The sequence below is a fragment of the Podarcis pityusensis genome (assembly GCF_964106645.2).
Source record: "Podarcis pityusensis genome assembly, chromosome: 1".
NCBI lineage: Eukaryota > Metazoa > Chordata > Lepidosauria > Squamata > Lacertidae > Podarcis > Podarcis pityusensis.
This window is the reverse complement of record NC_138028.1, coordinates 94,140,716-94,157,524: the sequence shown is the minus strand read 5'-3', so window position 1 is coordinate 94,157,524 and position 16,809 is coordinate 94,140,716. Positions and strand designations below refer to the sequence as shown.

At 41.0% G+C, this 16,809-nt stretch overlaps 1 protein-coding gene across 5 annotated transcripts in view; it reads left to right on the top strand.

The window, feature by feature from the left end:
* SLC12A8 (solute carrier family 12 member 8) overlaps window positions 1-16,809 on the top strand; it is a 70,610-nt gene that overhangs the window by 51,008 nt on the left and 2,793 nt on the right. For 4 of the 5 annotated variants that reach the window (XM_081006863.1, XM_081006864.1, XM_081006865.1 and 1 more), the window contains 6 exons: window positions 238-325; window positions 7,449-7,595; window positions 8,501-9,170; window positions 10,544-10,641; window positions 11,669-11,786; window positions 14,557-14,617. In XM_081006863.1, coding sequence (XP_080862989.1) covers window positions 238-325; window positions 7,449-7,595; window positions 8,501-9,170; window positions 10,544-10,641; window positions 11,669-11,786; window positions 14,557-14,617 — 1,182 coding nt within the window. The remainder of the gene's footprint in view (window positions 1-237; window positions 326-7,448; window positions 7,596-8,500; window positions 9,171-10,543; window positions 10,642-11,668; window positions 11,787-14,556; window positions 14,618-16,809) is intronic. The other variant, XR_013986734.1, reaches the window with a different exon arrangement.

Here is a 16,809-nt window from a genome sequence, read left to right as displayed (position 1 = left end):
TCACCTGTGTCTAGTTCTGGGCGCCACTTGTGCAGCGACTCAGATGGGAATAGCAATGAAGCAACTATTAGAGCATTTTCAGAACGTAGAGCAAGGAAGATTACATGCTACTATCATTGATTATTTACTTAAGTGGATAGTTTTATACTGTAGGGCAATAGATGTCTAACATAATTTAGAAAAATAATTCATGGTCCTCATATGCTTGACACTTATATTTCTTTTATTTCTTCGCAGGTGGTTTCTATACATAGTATTTGTTTTTTTGTTGGGAGCCACTTGTACCCGGGTATCACTGCGCTATGATTTTATGATGGCAGAAAAGGTAACTAACTGAGATTCTCTAGCTACATAAAACGGATGGATTTGAAAATGCGTAATTGAAAACTTGCATATTTGAAAACAAGCTATGGGGTTTCTGTGTCCTGGAGCTTGAGTCTGTTCAGACTAAAAGCCAAATCATAGTCTGGCACTATGTAGATGAGTGCTGGACTTGTGCACTCTGTCTTCCTCCCCTTGTGTGATCTGATTTGCCACCTCACTTCTTCACTTTAGTTTGCATTTGCACTGTCTAAACTAGGCTTACTATGGTTTACACAAGCCAAAGTCTACATGGTTCAGGTGTACAGCAAACTTATGTTTTAATTCTCAGTCAGAGGCAAGAGATTCTACCCTTGCTCCCTGAAGCAGAGCAACATGTTACACACGTGATCAGTATATTACACAAATAGCAGCAGCAAGTATAGATCACAGGTGACCAAACTATATGAGCTATATGCTCCAGGAAGAGTTAGAGGAATGGGGACAGAGAAGGGACTTACGAGGTTTTTGGATTTCCCAAACTTCTCTTATTCGTTTCAAATGCCTATAGTGATCATAATGTAGTATATTGTAATATATGTATATCTTTATGCACCAAGCCTCAAAGATACAACATAGATACAACTCTGTATACTGTGCATCTGCAGAATTTCATTTATTATGCAGATCAAAGTTTTATTTATTTACTTTTCAGCATTTGTATGGTACTCCTTAGGCAGCTTACAATAAATGGCCATTTGTACAACAAAAATATGGGAACTGCTGCCTTAAAATTACACTTTGTAGCCAGTATGAAGGTCTACTTCCTTTTGGAATATCCCACACAATTTACTGTGGAAAACTGATTTGAGCAGCTTACATTCTCTTACAGATCTCAGTATTACCTCTTAACAGAGGGATTGAACTAAGAGCCTTAAGAATTAAAGGAGGCCAATATTATCAAACGTCAAATGTTCTGCATTGTTCAGTATCCCCTATTCCTTCACTGGAACCCCAGACCAAACTGAAATTGCTAAATAAAATTATAAAGGCTCCCTTTCAGAAAGTCAATCTTACACTTTCAGATTTAGCCCAGCATAACTGCAGTGAAAGTTAAGAGGATTATTAAATACTAGACATTCCATTGTGATATATATATATGCCAGTTTGTAGCTATGAAGTCTGATATAAAAGGTTTCCTTTTAATTCCCCATTCTAGCTTATTGTGATTGAAATTAGCACTTCGTTGGTTTGAAAGTCCGGGGAGACATCTTGAGCTAAAAGGTTCCTGCATTGCAACAGATTAGATTAGATCAGGCATAGGCAAACTCGGCCCTCCAGGTGTTTTGGGACTACAACTCCCATCATCCCTGACCACTGCTAGCTAGGGATGATGGGAGTTGTAGTCCCAAAACATCTGGAGGGCCGAGTTTGCCTCTGCCTGGATTAAATTACCCTTGTGGTCCCTTCCTACTCTATGATTCTTTGGTTCTTTGCATCCTTAAGGATGCAATTCAGCAATTTGCCCTTACATGTTCAAGAACAGTTTCTTAATACTTCCAGGGTATGGTCTGAGGACACATGATATTGCCATCTTGTTGAAGCTCAGCAGATATGGGTCTGGACCAGCACCTGGATGGCAGACTACATGTTGGCAGGTGTAGCCAGGCCCTCTGCAGCACTGAGCCTCTCTCCAAATGGCAGAGTTCATCAGAGCCCGAGGGAAATCTCTGTTGCATCCTATCTCACACTTCCCAGTGTGTTTCAAGTCACTTTCCTTAGCACAAAAAGTCCACTCTTTTTGGGAAGCAGGTTTGTTGCATAAGACCTCCCAACCAACTATAATTGCACAGCTTCCGTTTTCTGGCACATGATTGACTCCCACCCCAAAATGGCGAAAGTCTGGAAGCACCCTTGGAGAGCTCTCTTTGCTGGTCACTTAGCCGTTGATTCATCATATTTTGTTGTGCAGTAAAAAAAAAGGGGGGCTAGCAAGCTCAAACAATTTGCAACCCACCAAACTAAAAAACCCCAAACCCCTCCTGATTTTGCTGCCAGCGTGAGACTACAAAAACAGGGTTACTGAATAGCCATTCAATTGTAGCCTGCCTTTGGCTTTTGGTTCACAAGTTATTAACCATCACAATCCATTTTAACCCTGCTGTTCCTCCAATGATCTGAAGACAACTCCTATTTTCTACCATGTTCTCCTTACAACAACTTGTTAAGGGAGGTCAGGTTGAGAAATAGTGCCTGGTTCACTTTGACCCAGTAAGCTTCCTGGCTGAGCAGGGACCTGAACCAAGATCTCTGTTATTCCTGTTGTGTAGGCAGGTAGACATCAGACCAATCATGATGGAGCTCTCTTACTTGGTCTGCTAGAAAGTAATCCCCTGTTGTGAATGCAGTTCACACTGTGTTCTGGTCTAGCCAGCCTTGTTGTCATAATGTGTATTTAATGGGTCCAGCACAGTAGAGAAGGAGCACACTTGGCTGTTACCTTTAGCAAACAGAGAGAATGCAAGCCATATGGAAAACGCTAGTTTAAATTTTGCTTTTTTCGGAAAAGAGACTGCTCAGCAAATTCTTTCGGAAAGAAAGCTTGAGCCCATCTCTATTCAACATGAAAACACAGGAATCAGGAGACAAGGGCTTTCTTTCTATTTTGAGCGATACAAGGTGCTGCTGATGTAATAAAAAGATTAAAATATGCTGACAGAATTGCACTTTGCTGGTCTTGCGTGGCAAATGTAATTTGTGAAAAATATTGTGGTAGTATATTGGTCATTTATTCTCAAAGTAACATTGTCATCAAATGCAATTTTGTTAAACTTAAGAGAGAAGGAAATAAAGTAAATGGGATATTAGAGGTGGTCAAATTTGAATTAAGAATTCCTTGTGAAGAATTTGTCTTCATTGAATGGTGTTTGTGTGTGTGTGTGTGTGTGTGTGTGTGTGTGTGTACTTTTGAGCATCTCAATGAAAAGACAACTTCCTTCCAAGTTGTGAATGGAATGTCAAGTAGCACTTTCAAATACAGACCTTTTGAGTAACTGAAATTATATGCGAATCTTGATACAATCCACTATTGGTTTTTGAATGCACAGTGAGATGACTTTAAAAAATATATTATGATAGTGGGTAGCAATGCTATTTTCAAATCAGTTATTTATTTGTTCATTTTCCAATTGAAAACTTATATTCCTTGCCCCCCTCCCCTTTCCTCTGTTCTTTTTCTCTGTCAGCAACACAGTTTTGTATATGAAGAAAGAAGCTTAGTTTGGTTTTGTGTGGGCTTTATTGGTTTTGAAAGACTGTAGGAATTCTTTGATCTTCCTGGTCCTGCAGACTGCGTTCATAAGCAGAAACAAGCTGTGATCCTAAACACAGTTACTAGGAAGAAAGTCCCATTGAACATAGTGGGGAATACTTCTGAGTAAACATGTAGGGGTTGTACTTCTATGATATGCCATATTTTCTTAGGTGATATATATACATAAAACTGAATGTTTTCTTAGGAAATTATATAATTATTATTAAATGCATGTCAGCGATAGAAGGCTTGTAATTCAGTGGTGTGGTTCATTGGTAGAGCATCTGTTTTTCATGCAGAAGTTCCTGGTTCAATCCCCTGCGTCTCCAGGTAGGGCTGGAAGCGTCTGCTGTCTGAAACCCTGAAGAGCAGCTGCTAGTCATCCTTGACAGTACTGAGCTTGATGAACCAGTGGACTGACTCTGGATAAGGTTGCTTCCTGTGAAATTAGGGAATACGAAGGGGAGCATGCAGCCAGCTATGTGGTCCCCAAATAACAGATGCTAATTGAGCACTAAGTGTTCTTCCCATGTAAGAGAACTGCCCTCTGAGATTGCTTGGTGCAATAGCAAAAAATGACAGTAGCACCTTAGAGACCAACTAAGTTTGTTATTGGTACAAGCTTTCGTGTGCATGCACACTTCTTCAGATACAGTCATACCTTGGGTTACAGACACTTCAGGTTGCGTTTTTTCAGGTTACGGACCCACCGAAACCCGGAAGTACCGGAACGGGTTACTTCCGGGTTTCAGCGGTCGTGCATGTGCAGAAGCGCCAAATCACAACCTGCGCATGCGCAGATGCGCCACTGCAGGTTGCGAACGTGCATCCCTCACGGATCACGTTCGCATCCCAAGCGTCCACTGTACACTGTTTCAGTGTATCTGAAGAAGTGTGCATGCACACGAAAGCTCATACCAATAACAAACTTAGTTGGTCTATAAGGTGTTACTGGAAGGATTTTTTTTATTTTGTTTCAACTACGGCAGACCAACACGGCTACCTACCTGTAACAAAAATAACAGGTTAGTGTTCCCAATCCAGGCTCAACACCCTTGGTTTGATGAATAGCTCTCCCAGCATGGCACTCTCCACCCCCCTAGTGCCCCCTCAGCAACTTCAATCCTTGTTTCATTCTAGCCACGTGATCCAGAATTGGTGCAATTTATCCTGCAGATGCTTAGCAACTTCAGTGTTCCTCCCTCTCCTCATCTTCCCTTAGCAAACCCAGAAAAGGAGCAGAGTGTTTACTCATGAGGAGCAGAAGCAATGGTAATAGTACCCAGATGTAGTAGTAGTTTTGGTAGTGTGCCTAGGCCTAATGACAGATGGGGTGCTGGTTACTTGCTGTTAAGCACATGGTGTGCTTTTACCTGGTCACATCTCATCTGACTCCTGGGCAAGCCTACTCTGTCTGCTGTTTTAATATATTTGCAGACCTTGGTTGTATCTAGTAGGGAATATGTAATGCAGAATGAGCTGAGGCCTCTAGTTGTTCTCATGATAAGAAAAGAAATACGAGATACATGTGCTAGCTTTGTTTTGTTTCCTTTTGTTAGTATGCACAGAAAAAAAGTTAGTTAGATTACCAGATCAAATGGTGAAAAATGCAGTTTTTCTAATTGCAAACTGCTTAAAGCACTAGTGCTGCAGTCCTTTACCCTGTTGGGAATAAGACCCAGTAAACTCAGTGGGACTTACATCCAAGTAAACATGTGCAAGGTTGGGCTACAGAGTTGTTCTTTTCTAACATAGTTTGAGAAGAAAGTGACTTGCATGTTTAAAACAGGAAAAGAAAAGGACCCAATCCACTCAGTGCTCAATCTTACGCAACCCCCTTGATATGGCATAGGAGCCACCTTTTGAAGCATACATCCAAGATAAATCACTCTGCACTAAATCATTTAGAACATGTTTCAGAAGAACACTTTGATTTATATGAAATATCTGATCTGGTTATATTCCATGTAAAAAATAAACATCTATAACATTGATTTTCTTCATTAGACAGATAGATGGGATTGTTTTCCGGCTATCGGGAGGCTTTTAGCTTTCTGCGTCTTTTCCGGTTTGATTATCTGTCTACATAAGTGCACTCCCCTGAAATAAAACTCTCTTCAGGCTTTCTTCCAGTATGTAAATGGAACTGAGAATCTGCTGCATTTCCTGTAAGCTGTGCAGGTTTCTTGCTGCTGCTAAGTGGAGCTTTTTCTATGGGATTGCTTCACTCTGTTCATAGCTCATGCTTGCTAGCCATGCAGGGCAAATTAAAGTGTGTTCTTTCATGTTAGTTAGAGATGAAATATCCACCAGGATGTTTTCCTGGGCAAGCTGCACTGAAATCCTACATTTTAAATTGTACTTGAACAGCTGCCATTCATTTCAATCATTTCATTTTAGGAGAGCTTCCCAATGGATTGGGAGCCATCCTCCCCGCACCCGCCTTTTTGCCATGTTCTTTAGAGTTTAGATTTCAACCTGATCACAATCATATTCTCTTAGAAGTAATTATTCCTAGCATACTATGTTTTAACTGTTCAAAGCTCTGCACATATATTGTCTCTATCATCCTTACCTTACCTTGCCTTGTAAAACAATGCTGTTACCTATATATTAACAATAGTAGCCGAGGCAGAGAAAACAGACCACTTGCATGCAAGGCATCCTCACTACTCTTTGGTCCTTCCCAATAGAATCATAGAGTTGTAGTATTGGAAGGGACCCCAAGGATCACCTAGTCCAACCCCCTGCAATCCAGGAATATGCTGCTGTCCCATACAGGGATCGAACTTGAAACCTTGGCATTATCAACACCATGCTCAAACCAACTGAGCTATCCAGGCTGACCCAAGAATAAGAGACATGGCAACTAATATTTGGGTGAAATCAGGCCACAACTTTATTGACAACAGATGTAAGGAGTTTAGCATAGGCATTGGGTAGACCCCGCCCCTTCTGGCCCGCCTGCCAGAATAACTTATGGGGTCAACTGGAAATGAGGGAGTCCCCGACCTCCATCAAGGGGGAATGCCCCTACTGGATTGTACCTGGGGAGTGCTGTGGCCCAACAAAAAGTGGCTGCAGAGTGGCCTGTGTTATATACTGGAGGCGCTGGCTAAGCCTGGTGACCCATGCCTGCTTGCAAATTGCTGATTAGGCGAGCAGGTGGGGCCAATTACCCAGGCAGCAAGCTCGGCTCAGAGGCTTCCTTTGCTGCCCAGGAAACAGTCCTAGGGACCTCCCACATCAGATCCTGGCATGCTGGGGAGTGCCAGTCTGCAGTGGCTACAAGAGAGTGTGAGTGGCCTTGGTGAATTCATGGCTGAGATGAGATTTGGACTCCAGATTTACCAACTCATCACCATACTATACCAGCTCTCTTGTGTAACCCCACAGATGTTCAGAACTGGCTCAGGGCATTTTGTTGTCTGATGTGGAACAGCAAATGACACCCCTAATCGAGGTGCACAAAAAATCCCAGAAGCATGTCTTCCTAGGAGCAGAAGTACGAGAAAACAAACAAAATACCTAACATGTTGTGTCCTTTCATGAGAACTAAGGCCGTGTGCGCACAATACCTTTAAAGTACATTCTTGGCACTGTAGTTTGTTAAGAGTTGCTGGGAATGGTAACTGTGAGGGATAAACTACAGTGGCCAGAATTATTTGCAGGAAAGAATGCGCTTCAAATGTGCTTTGAAGGTGTAGCATCTGTACAACTCAAACAGCTGCTTGAGGCAGCCACACCACTCGACCTAATGGTAGAGCCAGCCCTGTAATGTCTGCAGCATTAGTCAAGAAACATGCCAATTTTTGCTTTGTTTCTTTTATTTTAGGTATCCTTGGTGGGCTTCTTATTCTTACTTGGTTTGTACATTTCATCTTTAGCATCCTGCATGGGAGGTCTGTATGGAGCACCCCGAATCCTTCAGTGCATCGCCCAAGAAAATGTGATACCAATACTTGCATTTCTTGGACGGGGGGTATGTAAACATGGAACATAGACTAATCCACCTTTACTTTACAGTACACAAAAGTTCAGACAAGCATACCTTCGGTTTATCTCACCAGACTAGTAGCTAGCTGCTAATTGAGTTTCCAGAAGCAGAGGGATATTTAGATCTCCAGTCAGTCTGAGTAGGAAGCACTGTAATCTTCCTAACTTTGTGTAAGAGAAAACCCAAACTAGCTTCTAAACCATGAACTTTATTTGGAATGGACCCTCATTCCACATTGTTCGTACCTCATCTGCTACCTCTCAACATATTCTTGCATCTTTCTTTGCCAAATGATTCTCAAGCTCTTTTGTTGTTTGTTTTAAGAGGGAAGGCCTGTGGCGAACCTTTTCTCTCCAAGCCGGAATTCAGAAACACTCTAGAACACAGGCAGTGTTTAAAGTGAGGGTCCACATTTAGCTTCTAAAGCTAATGCATCGCAGTGTTTCTCTTTGATCTGACAGACACACTTGCTGCCTCTGTTTGTGTACTTTTTGTTGTTGTTTACAATTAATAGCTGCTGAGCAGGGGCAGGGAAGGGATTTGTAATGAAAGTGTTGGGAGTGAGCTAACTCATTCCTCCCCTAGTGTGGCTACGAGAAAGGAGATTCTGACTAAACATCAAGAAGGACTTTCTGACAGAGCTGTTCGACAGTGGAACGGACTCCCTTGGGAGGTGGTGGCCTCTCCTTCCTCGGAGCTTTTTAAGCAGAGGTTGGATGGCCATCTGTCATGTATGACATACTTGAGATTCCTGCATTGCAGGGGATTGGACTAGATGACCCTTGGGGTCCCTTCCAACTCTACAATTCTATGAATTCTATCTGCAAAGATTCTAATCAGATTATTACCCATACATAACAATATTCATATTCTTTCTGTTCTAACTATAGAAAGGACCAAACAAAACCCCGGTGGCTGCCATCTGCTTAACAAGCCTTATCACCATGGCCTTCGTTTTCATTGGCCAAGTGAATGTTCTTGCTCCAATTGTCACCATAAACTTCATGCTTACTTATATTGTCGTGGATTACTCCTATTTCTCTGTCTCCATGAGCTACAGACTTCAGCAGAGCTCCAAAAAGATACCGAGAGAGGATTCCAAGGCCGTGCTCAGCTGTTCTCGGCCTTTAATACTGGACAAGCCATCCTGTTATGGATCAGGTGGAATAATGCAAGGCCGATCTGATGGCACCTTGCTAGAATTCACAAAAGACATGGATCATATGTTTAGGCCTCCCAGCCAAGACCCAGGGGCCAATCTTGAGGGAAAAGAAAAGGACATGGGTGTTAGCCAAATGGCCAAGCCCGGGAAGCAGAAGAAGGCAGTCAAACAAACGTTACAAGACAGCTTTCTCTTGGATCTTGGCAATAACATTGCCTCTACCCAGGATCTTTGCAGTGGTGACCTGGAACCCAGTGACAAAAGTATGCAGAGCTTTTCAGAGCTGAATCACCAGGATGAAGAGAGTTCTGCTGCTGTAGGACCCAAGCGGAAGCAAGACCAAGACAGAGGCCAGCATTTTGAAGAGAGGCACAAAACTGCCAGTCACCAAGTGGAAGGTAACAAGAAACACAATTAAACTTACCTTTTAAAATGAAGAATATTGCTGGTACTCCTCCATAGGCAAGGATGGAAATTGGTTTTACAGGGTCAGTCTGTCAAACCTGGCAACAACTTATCCTTTTTTTCATAACTGTAGAGTCTGTTTTAATGATTCACAAGAGATTCTCCTCTAATTTGCCTGTGGAAATGTTGCCCAGATTTAATTCAGTGCAGGAAGATTTACTATTTACAGTGGACTGTGCCAGTAGTCTACATATGAAACCTTTCACTGTGAGATGTATCGCAACATTTATTTTTACCTTGACATGGGAGGTAATTGCTTCCAAAAGTTAACATCCTAAACATCAACTCTCCATTCTTTACAAGCAGAAATGATTGTGGTGGTCTTCATCAGATAATTGTGGTCTAGAAACTGAAATTGTTCGGTTTCATGCCCGTATATTTTTCCCTTTCCAAAATGTTGCCTTCTGCATAATTGTAGTGTGAAAAGGACATGAGGCATGCATCGTTCAGTAGCTAAGCTCAGCAAAAGCTCTCCTTACCTAAACAATCTTATTGGAAGATCTCATAAGTTGGACTTCTGTGTTATCTGAATGTGAATAAATTCTAAATTCTGTGAGCAGAACTAGTTGTAGCATAATATATTGCGATTGGCACAAATCGTGTTTCCAAATAATTGGGATTTTCATTTTCATTTTTGCAAGGAATACAGTAATAGGAAAGGGATGGAGAAAGGAGAAGAGCTGGAGTACTGGCCAGCTTTATGTTCTGCACGTATAGTGATATATTTATGTTCCTCTGAAACCTTGGAGCTTGTCAGGGAAGCCTCATGCCAAGAAGGCCACTCCCTCAGCATCTATGTGAGTAGCCCCCTTGTTGTCTTGATTGGCCAACAAAGGCTGGACTGTAGACAGGAACAAAAACATCTGCTTAGTAGTGGGGAAATTGTTACCTAAGCCTCTCCAAACCCCTCCTCCAGAGGAGCTGCCATTGAAGAATCCCTTAATTTTAGCCCCTTTCTTAACTAACCATCTTCAGTAGGCTCTCCTTGCAGAGATTTTGGCTCTTGAAGCAGACTAGGGCTTTCTTGGGACTTTCACATCAGAGAAGGAGAAAAGTTAGCTTGCTGTTTCTAGAAAACTTCAGAACAACACAGCACCTGATACTTAAATTGTATCCTCTGAAAGCAATAGGTTTTTGGGGGGTGGGCGGGAGAAGACACTGCAGCTGGATTTGAACTTCTGACAGAAGAAGGAAGAAGTTTTGTTCAGGCATAGTGAACTATGTGATCCCTGTCAAGGGCACTTGAGTGCCTAGGCCTGATCCTTCAGAATCTATCCATTGTTCTACTGTCTCTCTCCTTCTGTAGATTTAAATGTAAAACAACAAAGCCAAGAATTAGAAATTCAGAAAATGCCAGCATCCTTCTACTCCAGACTCTGTGACCGTTGGGTTTCCCTTGTTGGTGTGAGTTACTCTATAATATTTCAAACCTTTCTTTAGGATAATAAGCAAGTGGCAACTAACATTACTTACAGATCCATAGGGATGCTTCAAGCTTCACAGAAAAGGTTCCATATATATGATGCAAGAGAGTATCTTTGAATACGAAGTTTTAATCGGTATAGGTGTTGGGTTGGAAACCTAGGAAGAAACAAGAAGTAGCAAAAAAGGTAATGCAATCTGGAGTGAGATGCCAGGACACTATGAGATGCTTCAAATCAGGGAACTACAAAATGAACCAGCCAGTTAGAGTATAGCATCACCAGGAACCTGTTCACAATTGGGTAAGATGGAACCCAATGGAGTTAAGATTTCAAAATTGTTGTTTTTCAGTATAGATAAAACCTACCTTGTGAACAGTGATTTAGGGGGCTTTAAAAGGTGAGTATACAGATGTGGTGTATCAGCAACTATTAACCTTGATGGTTACATGGAATTACCAGATTCAGAAGCAGTATGCATATGAGATGCCCTACTTCTGGGCTTTCCAGAAGCATCTGGCGGGTCACATGATTGGAAACACGATGCTGGGCTACATGGACGCTTGGTCTGATTTAGTAGAACTCTTGTGTTCTCTTGCCTGTCACTCAAACTAAATGGAGCTAAATTTTCAGCTGCTTTTCCCATTTGGATCACCATGTGCTCTTTGAAAATTCTAATTTAGACTAATCACATGCTCAGTCTGGCATTTGGAGAATGTGGGTCATTTGCTTCATTCTCAAAATGCATCTTGTTTCCCATGCCACTGAAGACTTACTCATTAAATGAGAGGTTATCCCCCACCTCTGCTAAGTACCAGAATGGGTTTTGTGGCAGGTCCTGAAAAGTTGTAAAAAGTAGGGTGAGACTTGGAATAATTATTCTAAGCAATTTGCTCTCCTTCAGATTGCCTAGCTATGTTTGATTTTAAAATAAAGTAAACATTCGGGGGGAAATGGCAGCGCTAGTTACTGTACCCCAGAGTAATCCTACATTTTCCATTTTCCAACAGGCAATAGGATCACTTGCAATTATGTTTGTTATTCAGTGGATCTACACTCTTGTTAATTTGGGATTAGCAATTATTCTATATTTCTACATTGGCCAAGTGAGTCCAGGGCTACCACCTGGTAAGTGTTTTCACTTAGATCGGTCTCAGTTTTCATTATGTTTTAGTTGCATGAAAATGTCCCATCTTCTCATTGATGTTAACACTTTTTTATTTACTTGCTTATTTTTGTAGCTTAGACTATCAAAAGTTGTTGGGGTGGAGGAGGAGGAGGATGATAAGAGCATAATCAATCCAATTGTAGCAGAAGAAATGTTAGGCAGATAAAAATGCAGTTACACTTTCCATCCCTTTATTGATGTAACCCTACTCTTCCAATGCAACCCATTCTCTTGCACTACTTCTGAAAGACCCTGAGACTTGAACATTGGGAGTTCTCAGTGGAGATGAATTTCGTAATGATGGGAGGAGAGGAGGTGTCACTGAGAACGTTTCTCCATTGCTCTCTTCCTCTCTGAACCTGGCAGTGCCTGTCTGACACGGAGGCCCTGAGCTTAACTGCGGATTACATGAATGGTTTTGTTGCAAGTCATAAAATAAGATTCTTTGAATCTGGGATGAGGAACCTGTGAATCTCCAGATGTTGACTACAAGCTTCTGTCATTCCTGACACTTAGCTTGGTCTGACGAGAGACTGGGTGCAGCAACATCTAGGGAGCCCCGCAGGCTGCCCATTTAAATAGCTTGGCTGCATTTAGAATGATCAGGCTTGACTAGTTAATACCTTTTGCAAAATACTTTAATTTATTCTGTTGCACCTTCGTGGAGGTGGAGTTATTGCCTTACAGGAATGTTGTTTTTAAGATGAAAATATAAGTGGGTCATATCCATTCATAACCTCCCATCCACCCGTCTAGGTAAATCCTCCTGAGAAAAATGCTTCAAAGATTGGAATCTCAATAAGAATCTCATTAAATACCAGAATTTCTGACTACAAAGCGGAAGCCCCTTTGATTTATGAAGTAAATCATGTTAAATATTCAAGAAATGTAATCTGAGGAAATACTCTTTAAGCTAAAAGAGTATTAAAAGAGTCTGTGCATGTCAGGTGTTTAGGGGTTTTGTGTGTGTCTGATTTAGAATGTAGTACTCGATGGCACTAAAATAGCAAGTACCATAGTCTATCGTAGTGGTTCCCAGGCTTTAATTCAATTTCACTATGTCTTAAGATGTAGCTCCCTGATTCTTTTTAGGGATAGTTTTGTTCTTACAAAATACAGCCACAGAGGAAGCAATTTGAGAGGAAGCAATTTGAGGTGAACTGCAGGGGCAGTTCTTATCTTTTCACCTCAAGTCACTGCGGGGATGGCCTACTCAAACCTGTAGAACGTTGACATGCGTTTTACTCTGGTTTTTTAAACTTATGGTTGATTAAATATTTTTGAATGTTTAAAATTGCTGTTTTAACTGCCTTTTTAATTTCATTGATAAATTCTTTTTGTAAACCAGTTTGAGGGTTGTTTGTTTGTTTTACAATAAAGCAGTACATAAATTTTATTAAATAAATAAACAAACAGCACCACCCAATATTGCCAACACTGTGCAGATTTTACCTGCATGGTTGCCTGCATGTTTTCTTGATGGGTAAAATGCAGCTTGTGGGAGTTTTTTTGGTAGAAAAGGGTTCGAGATCACCTTCTTCCCTCCACAACAGCCCCCTCCCTCTTTCAAATCATAGTCTCAATGACTTCATTTTATAAAGAGCAAATTCCCCCCCCCCCCCAAAAAAAGAACCACAGAGCTTCATGTCAGAACATAAGGAGAGTCCTGCTGGGTGGGTGCTCTCAACCATAGGAGATATAAACCTCTTACCAAAACACCAAGGAGAGCAAGGTTGAGGATGTAGTGCCATCTAAACAAACCTGGGTCAAGCATAGGGAATCACTTCAGGCCAAAAATGTGGTCCAGAGTTAGGCTACAGTCCAGGGTCAATACTACAGGGAGTCTGGACAAAGTCTAGCTAGGTTTGTGAACAAGGGGCCAGCAACTTGAAGGCTCAAGAGGGAGACCTTATATACTCTGCCCCCCTAGATCTCATCGTTCAGGGATTCCTTATTCATAAGATCCTGACTCTGCGTCCAAAGACACATGCCATCACTTTCCAGGCCTGGACCTTTTGGCACAAGCATGCTTTATGCATGTATGTATGTATGTATGACAGTCCTTCACCTGAGGATTACAGGGCAGTTTACAATATAAAAGCGCAAAAATACATAATATAGTAAGGAACGAAAGCAATACCCCCTCCTGCAATTTAAACGGCCATAGTTTGTTTAATTAGCCGAAGGCAGGGTGAAAGAGGAATGTTTTTGCCTGATGGCTAAAGATAGGTAACAAAGGTGCCAGGTGAGACTCCCTGGGGAGAATATTCCACAAGCAGGGAGCCACTGCAGAAAAGGCCCATTCTCGGGTTGCCACCCTTCAGACCTCTCATGGGGGAGCTACATGAAGGAGGGCCTCAGATAAAGATTGAAGGCTCCATGTCAATTCATATGGGGAGAGGCAATCCTTGAGGTATTGCAGTCCTGAGGCATTTAAGGCTTTATAGGTCGAAACCAGCACTTTGAATTGTCCTGGAAACTAAATGGCATCTATGCTCAAACTGTCTTGCCCTCAGGTGTTATTTACAGCCTGCAGTCGCTGATTCAGTGACTATCGCAAAGCCTCAATTTGAGGAGAAATATGAAAAACACATTCCCACCATTATTAAACCTTTAAACTTTGGGCCAGCTTGGATTAGTAAGGATCAATGCAGAGTTTTAGATTATGTGTCAAGTTATTAAGAGTAGTTTATCAATAGTGCAACTTATTTTGTCTTTTTTTTTCTACAGGTGTAGCAGCCAACTTCAGCTTTTTCCAATGGATAAAACAACTTTTACTTAATGCCTGCAGGTTGGTGATAACTAGGAAAAGAGACGTTTCATATCCTTAATTAATTTGAGATTAACAGTGCAGTCCTATCCATGAGTAAAAATTAAGTCCCATCGAGTTCGGTGACACTTAATCCTAGGTATAGGATTGCAACCTAAGTTATTTAGATCTCAGATATATTACAAATACCACAAGACATATTTCTCATAAGCCATTCAGCATAGCTAATTAAGTAGAGGCCAAGTCATTCTTTCTGCCCTGCTTATAATGAATCTTGGCTCTCCTACAACCCACCTGCTAAATCTAAATGGAACCATACCAACTATAATCTCACTTTTAGTAGATTCTGAGGGAGCAAGAATTTTGCTACACTTCCTAAGGTAGGGTTAACTGCACCACCTCCATTTTATCTTTTACATTGCAGAGATGCATAACGTAACAACTTATACCCCACTTATTTTTCAAAATGTCCAGTTACATCCCCCAGAGCCACTGAAACATTAACAAACTTGAATGAACAGAGGTGCACTTGAAGTGCACTTAAGTGCACTGTACGGTGCATTCTTGAAATGTATCAGCAGGTAGTACAATTACTTTATTGATTCTGATTCTCTGGTTGAATGAAGAGCAACTCCATTGTGTCCACAAGGAACCAATGAGGGGGAAGGAGGAAGACCTTAAAATTAGTAGCGAAATATGGGAGAATATTCTGGTTGGTCATCGAGGTCTCCACAATAATCCATATTATATTATGGATTATATATTATGATTGTTATTATGGGATGTATTTTTGTGTTTTTTGTTTTGTCAATTATCCTGTGATCTTTGGATGAAGGGTGGTATAGAAATACAATAATACATAATAATAATAATAATAATAATAATAGTCATCAACAGCTACACTTTGTTGGATTTAGAGCTGTATGCACTCTTTTATGGATATGTGTGTGTGAATAGCTATAATATTAGTTTTATATGGTACTTGCACTACCATTAACTTTGCCATATTAAGAGTAGAATTACATATCACACACAGCATCATTCTGTGATCATTGTACATAACTTTTTTTCTACAAAATGCAGCCACTGAGGCTATAGTGGGGGTTTTTTGTGAGTGGGGAACTTTTTAACCCTTTCCCTCCAAGTCATTCTCTTGCCAGAAATCACCCTGACCAAACCACTCATTTACAGAATTCTGAACTTCCCTGGCTGTTTTGAGTTAGCTTCTCTGGCAGGGGTACCGAATGACTCCCAACCAGATAGCATGGTCAATGGTCATGGATGATGGAAACTATAGTTAAAGAACATCTGGGGATGTGGGTACCATATTGGCTACTCTTCTCTATAGGTCCTTCTCTATGGTCATTTGCTGCTTTACGCTTTCCCAGACCTTCCAAGTGTTCCTTCTTTTGTTGTATTTGCTATTGCTGCTTCACATGTTGTAAACACTAGCTGTGTACTTACCAGATGACATATAGAGCAAAGAAGCAAAGTCTCTTACCTATTACCACCTGTCCTGGTAAATACAATATTAATTTTAAATAAATTTACAAACCAATGAAATAGTAAGAATCAAACTAACTGAGGGAAACCTTCAATTAGGGTTTAAAAAAAACAAATGAACACAATTACAGATAGGTAGCCGTGTTGGTCTGCCATAGTCAAAATAAAAAAATCCTTCCAGTAGCACCTTTAAGACCAACTAAGTTAGTTCTTGGTATGAGCTTTCGTGTGCAAGCACACTTCTTCAGATACACTTCTGAAGAAGTGTGCTTGCACACGAAAGCTCATACCAAGAACTAACTTAGTTGGTCTTAAAGGTGCTACTGGAAGGATTTTTTTAAATGAACACAAGTTTAGGATGCTAGAAATATGTTCTTACATTCTCTAACCCTGAAAAACTCAGTTTCAGCTTCCTTCAGTTTTTGTCAAAGAATTATTGCAGTTGCTCTATATCCACAGCATAACGTGAAATTGCCACCCATCAGAAACCATGTCTCTTGAAATACAGAAGAGCATCATAGATGATTAACACATATCTTACCTTTCTTTGCTTGCCATTTTCCACATCCCTTATATTTCTTCCTATAGGAGTCCTTGTTTATCTTTTCATTTTCACTACTTTGCATGAGTTCATCTGTCAGCAGGTACTTCTACTAGATACAAAGGAGGACAGCAATCTTAATAACTTTTAGTAATTTTGTAGAAGAGGG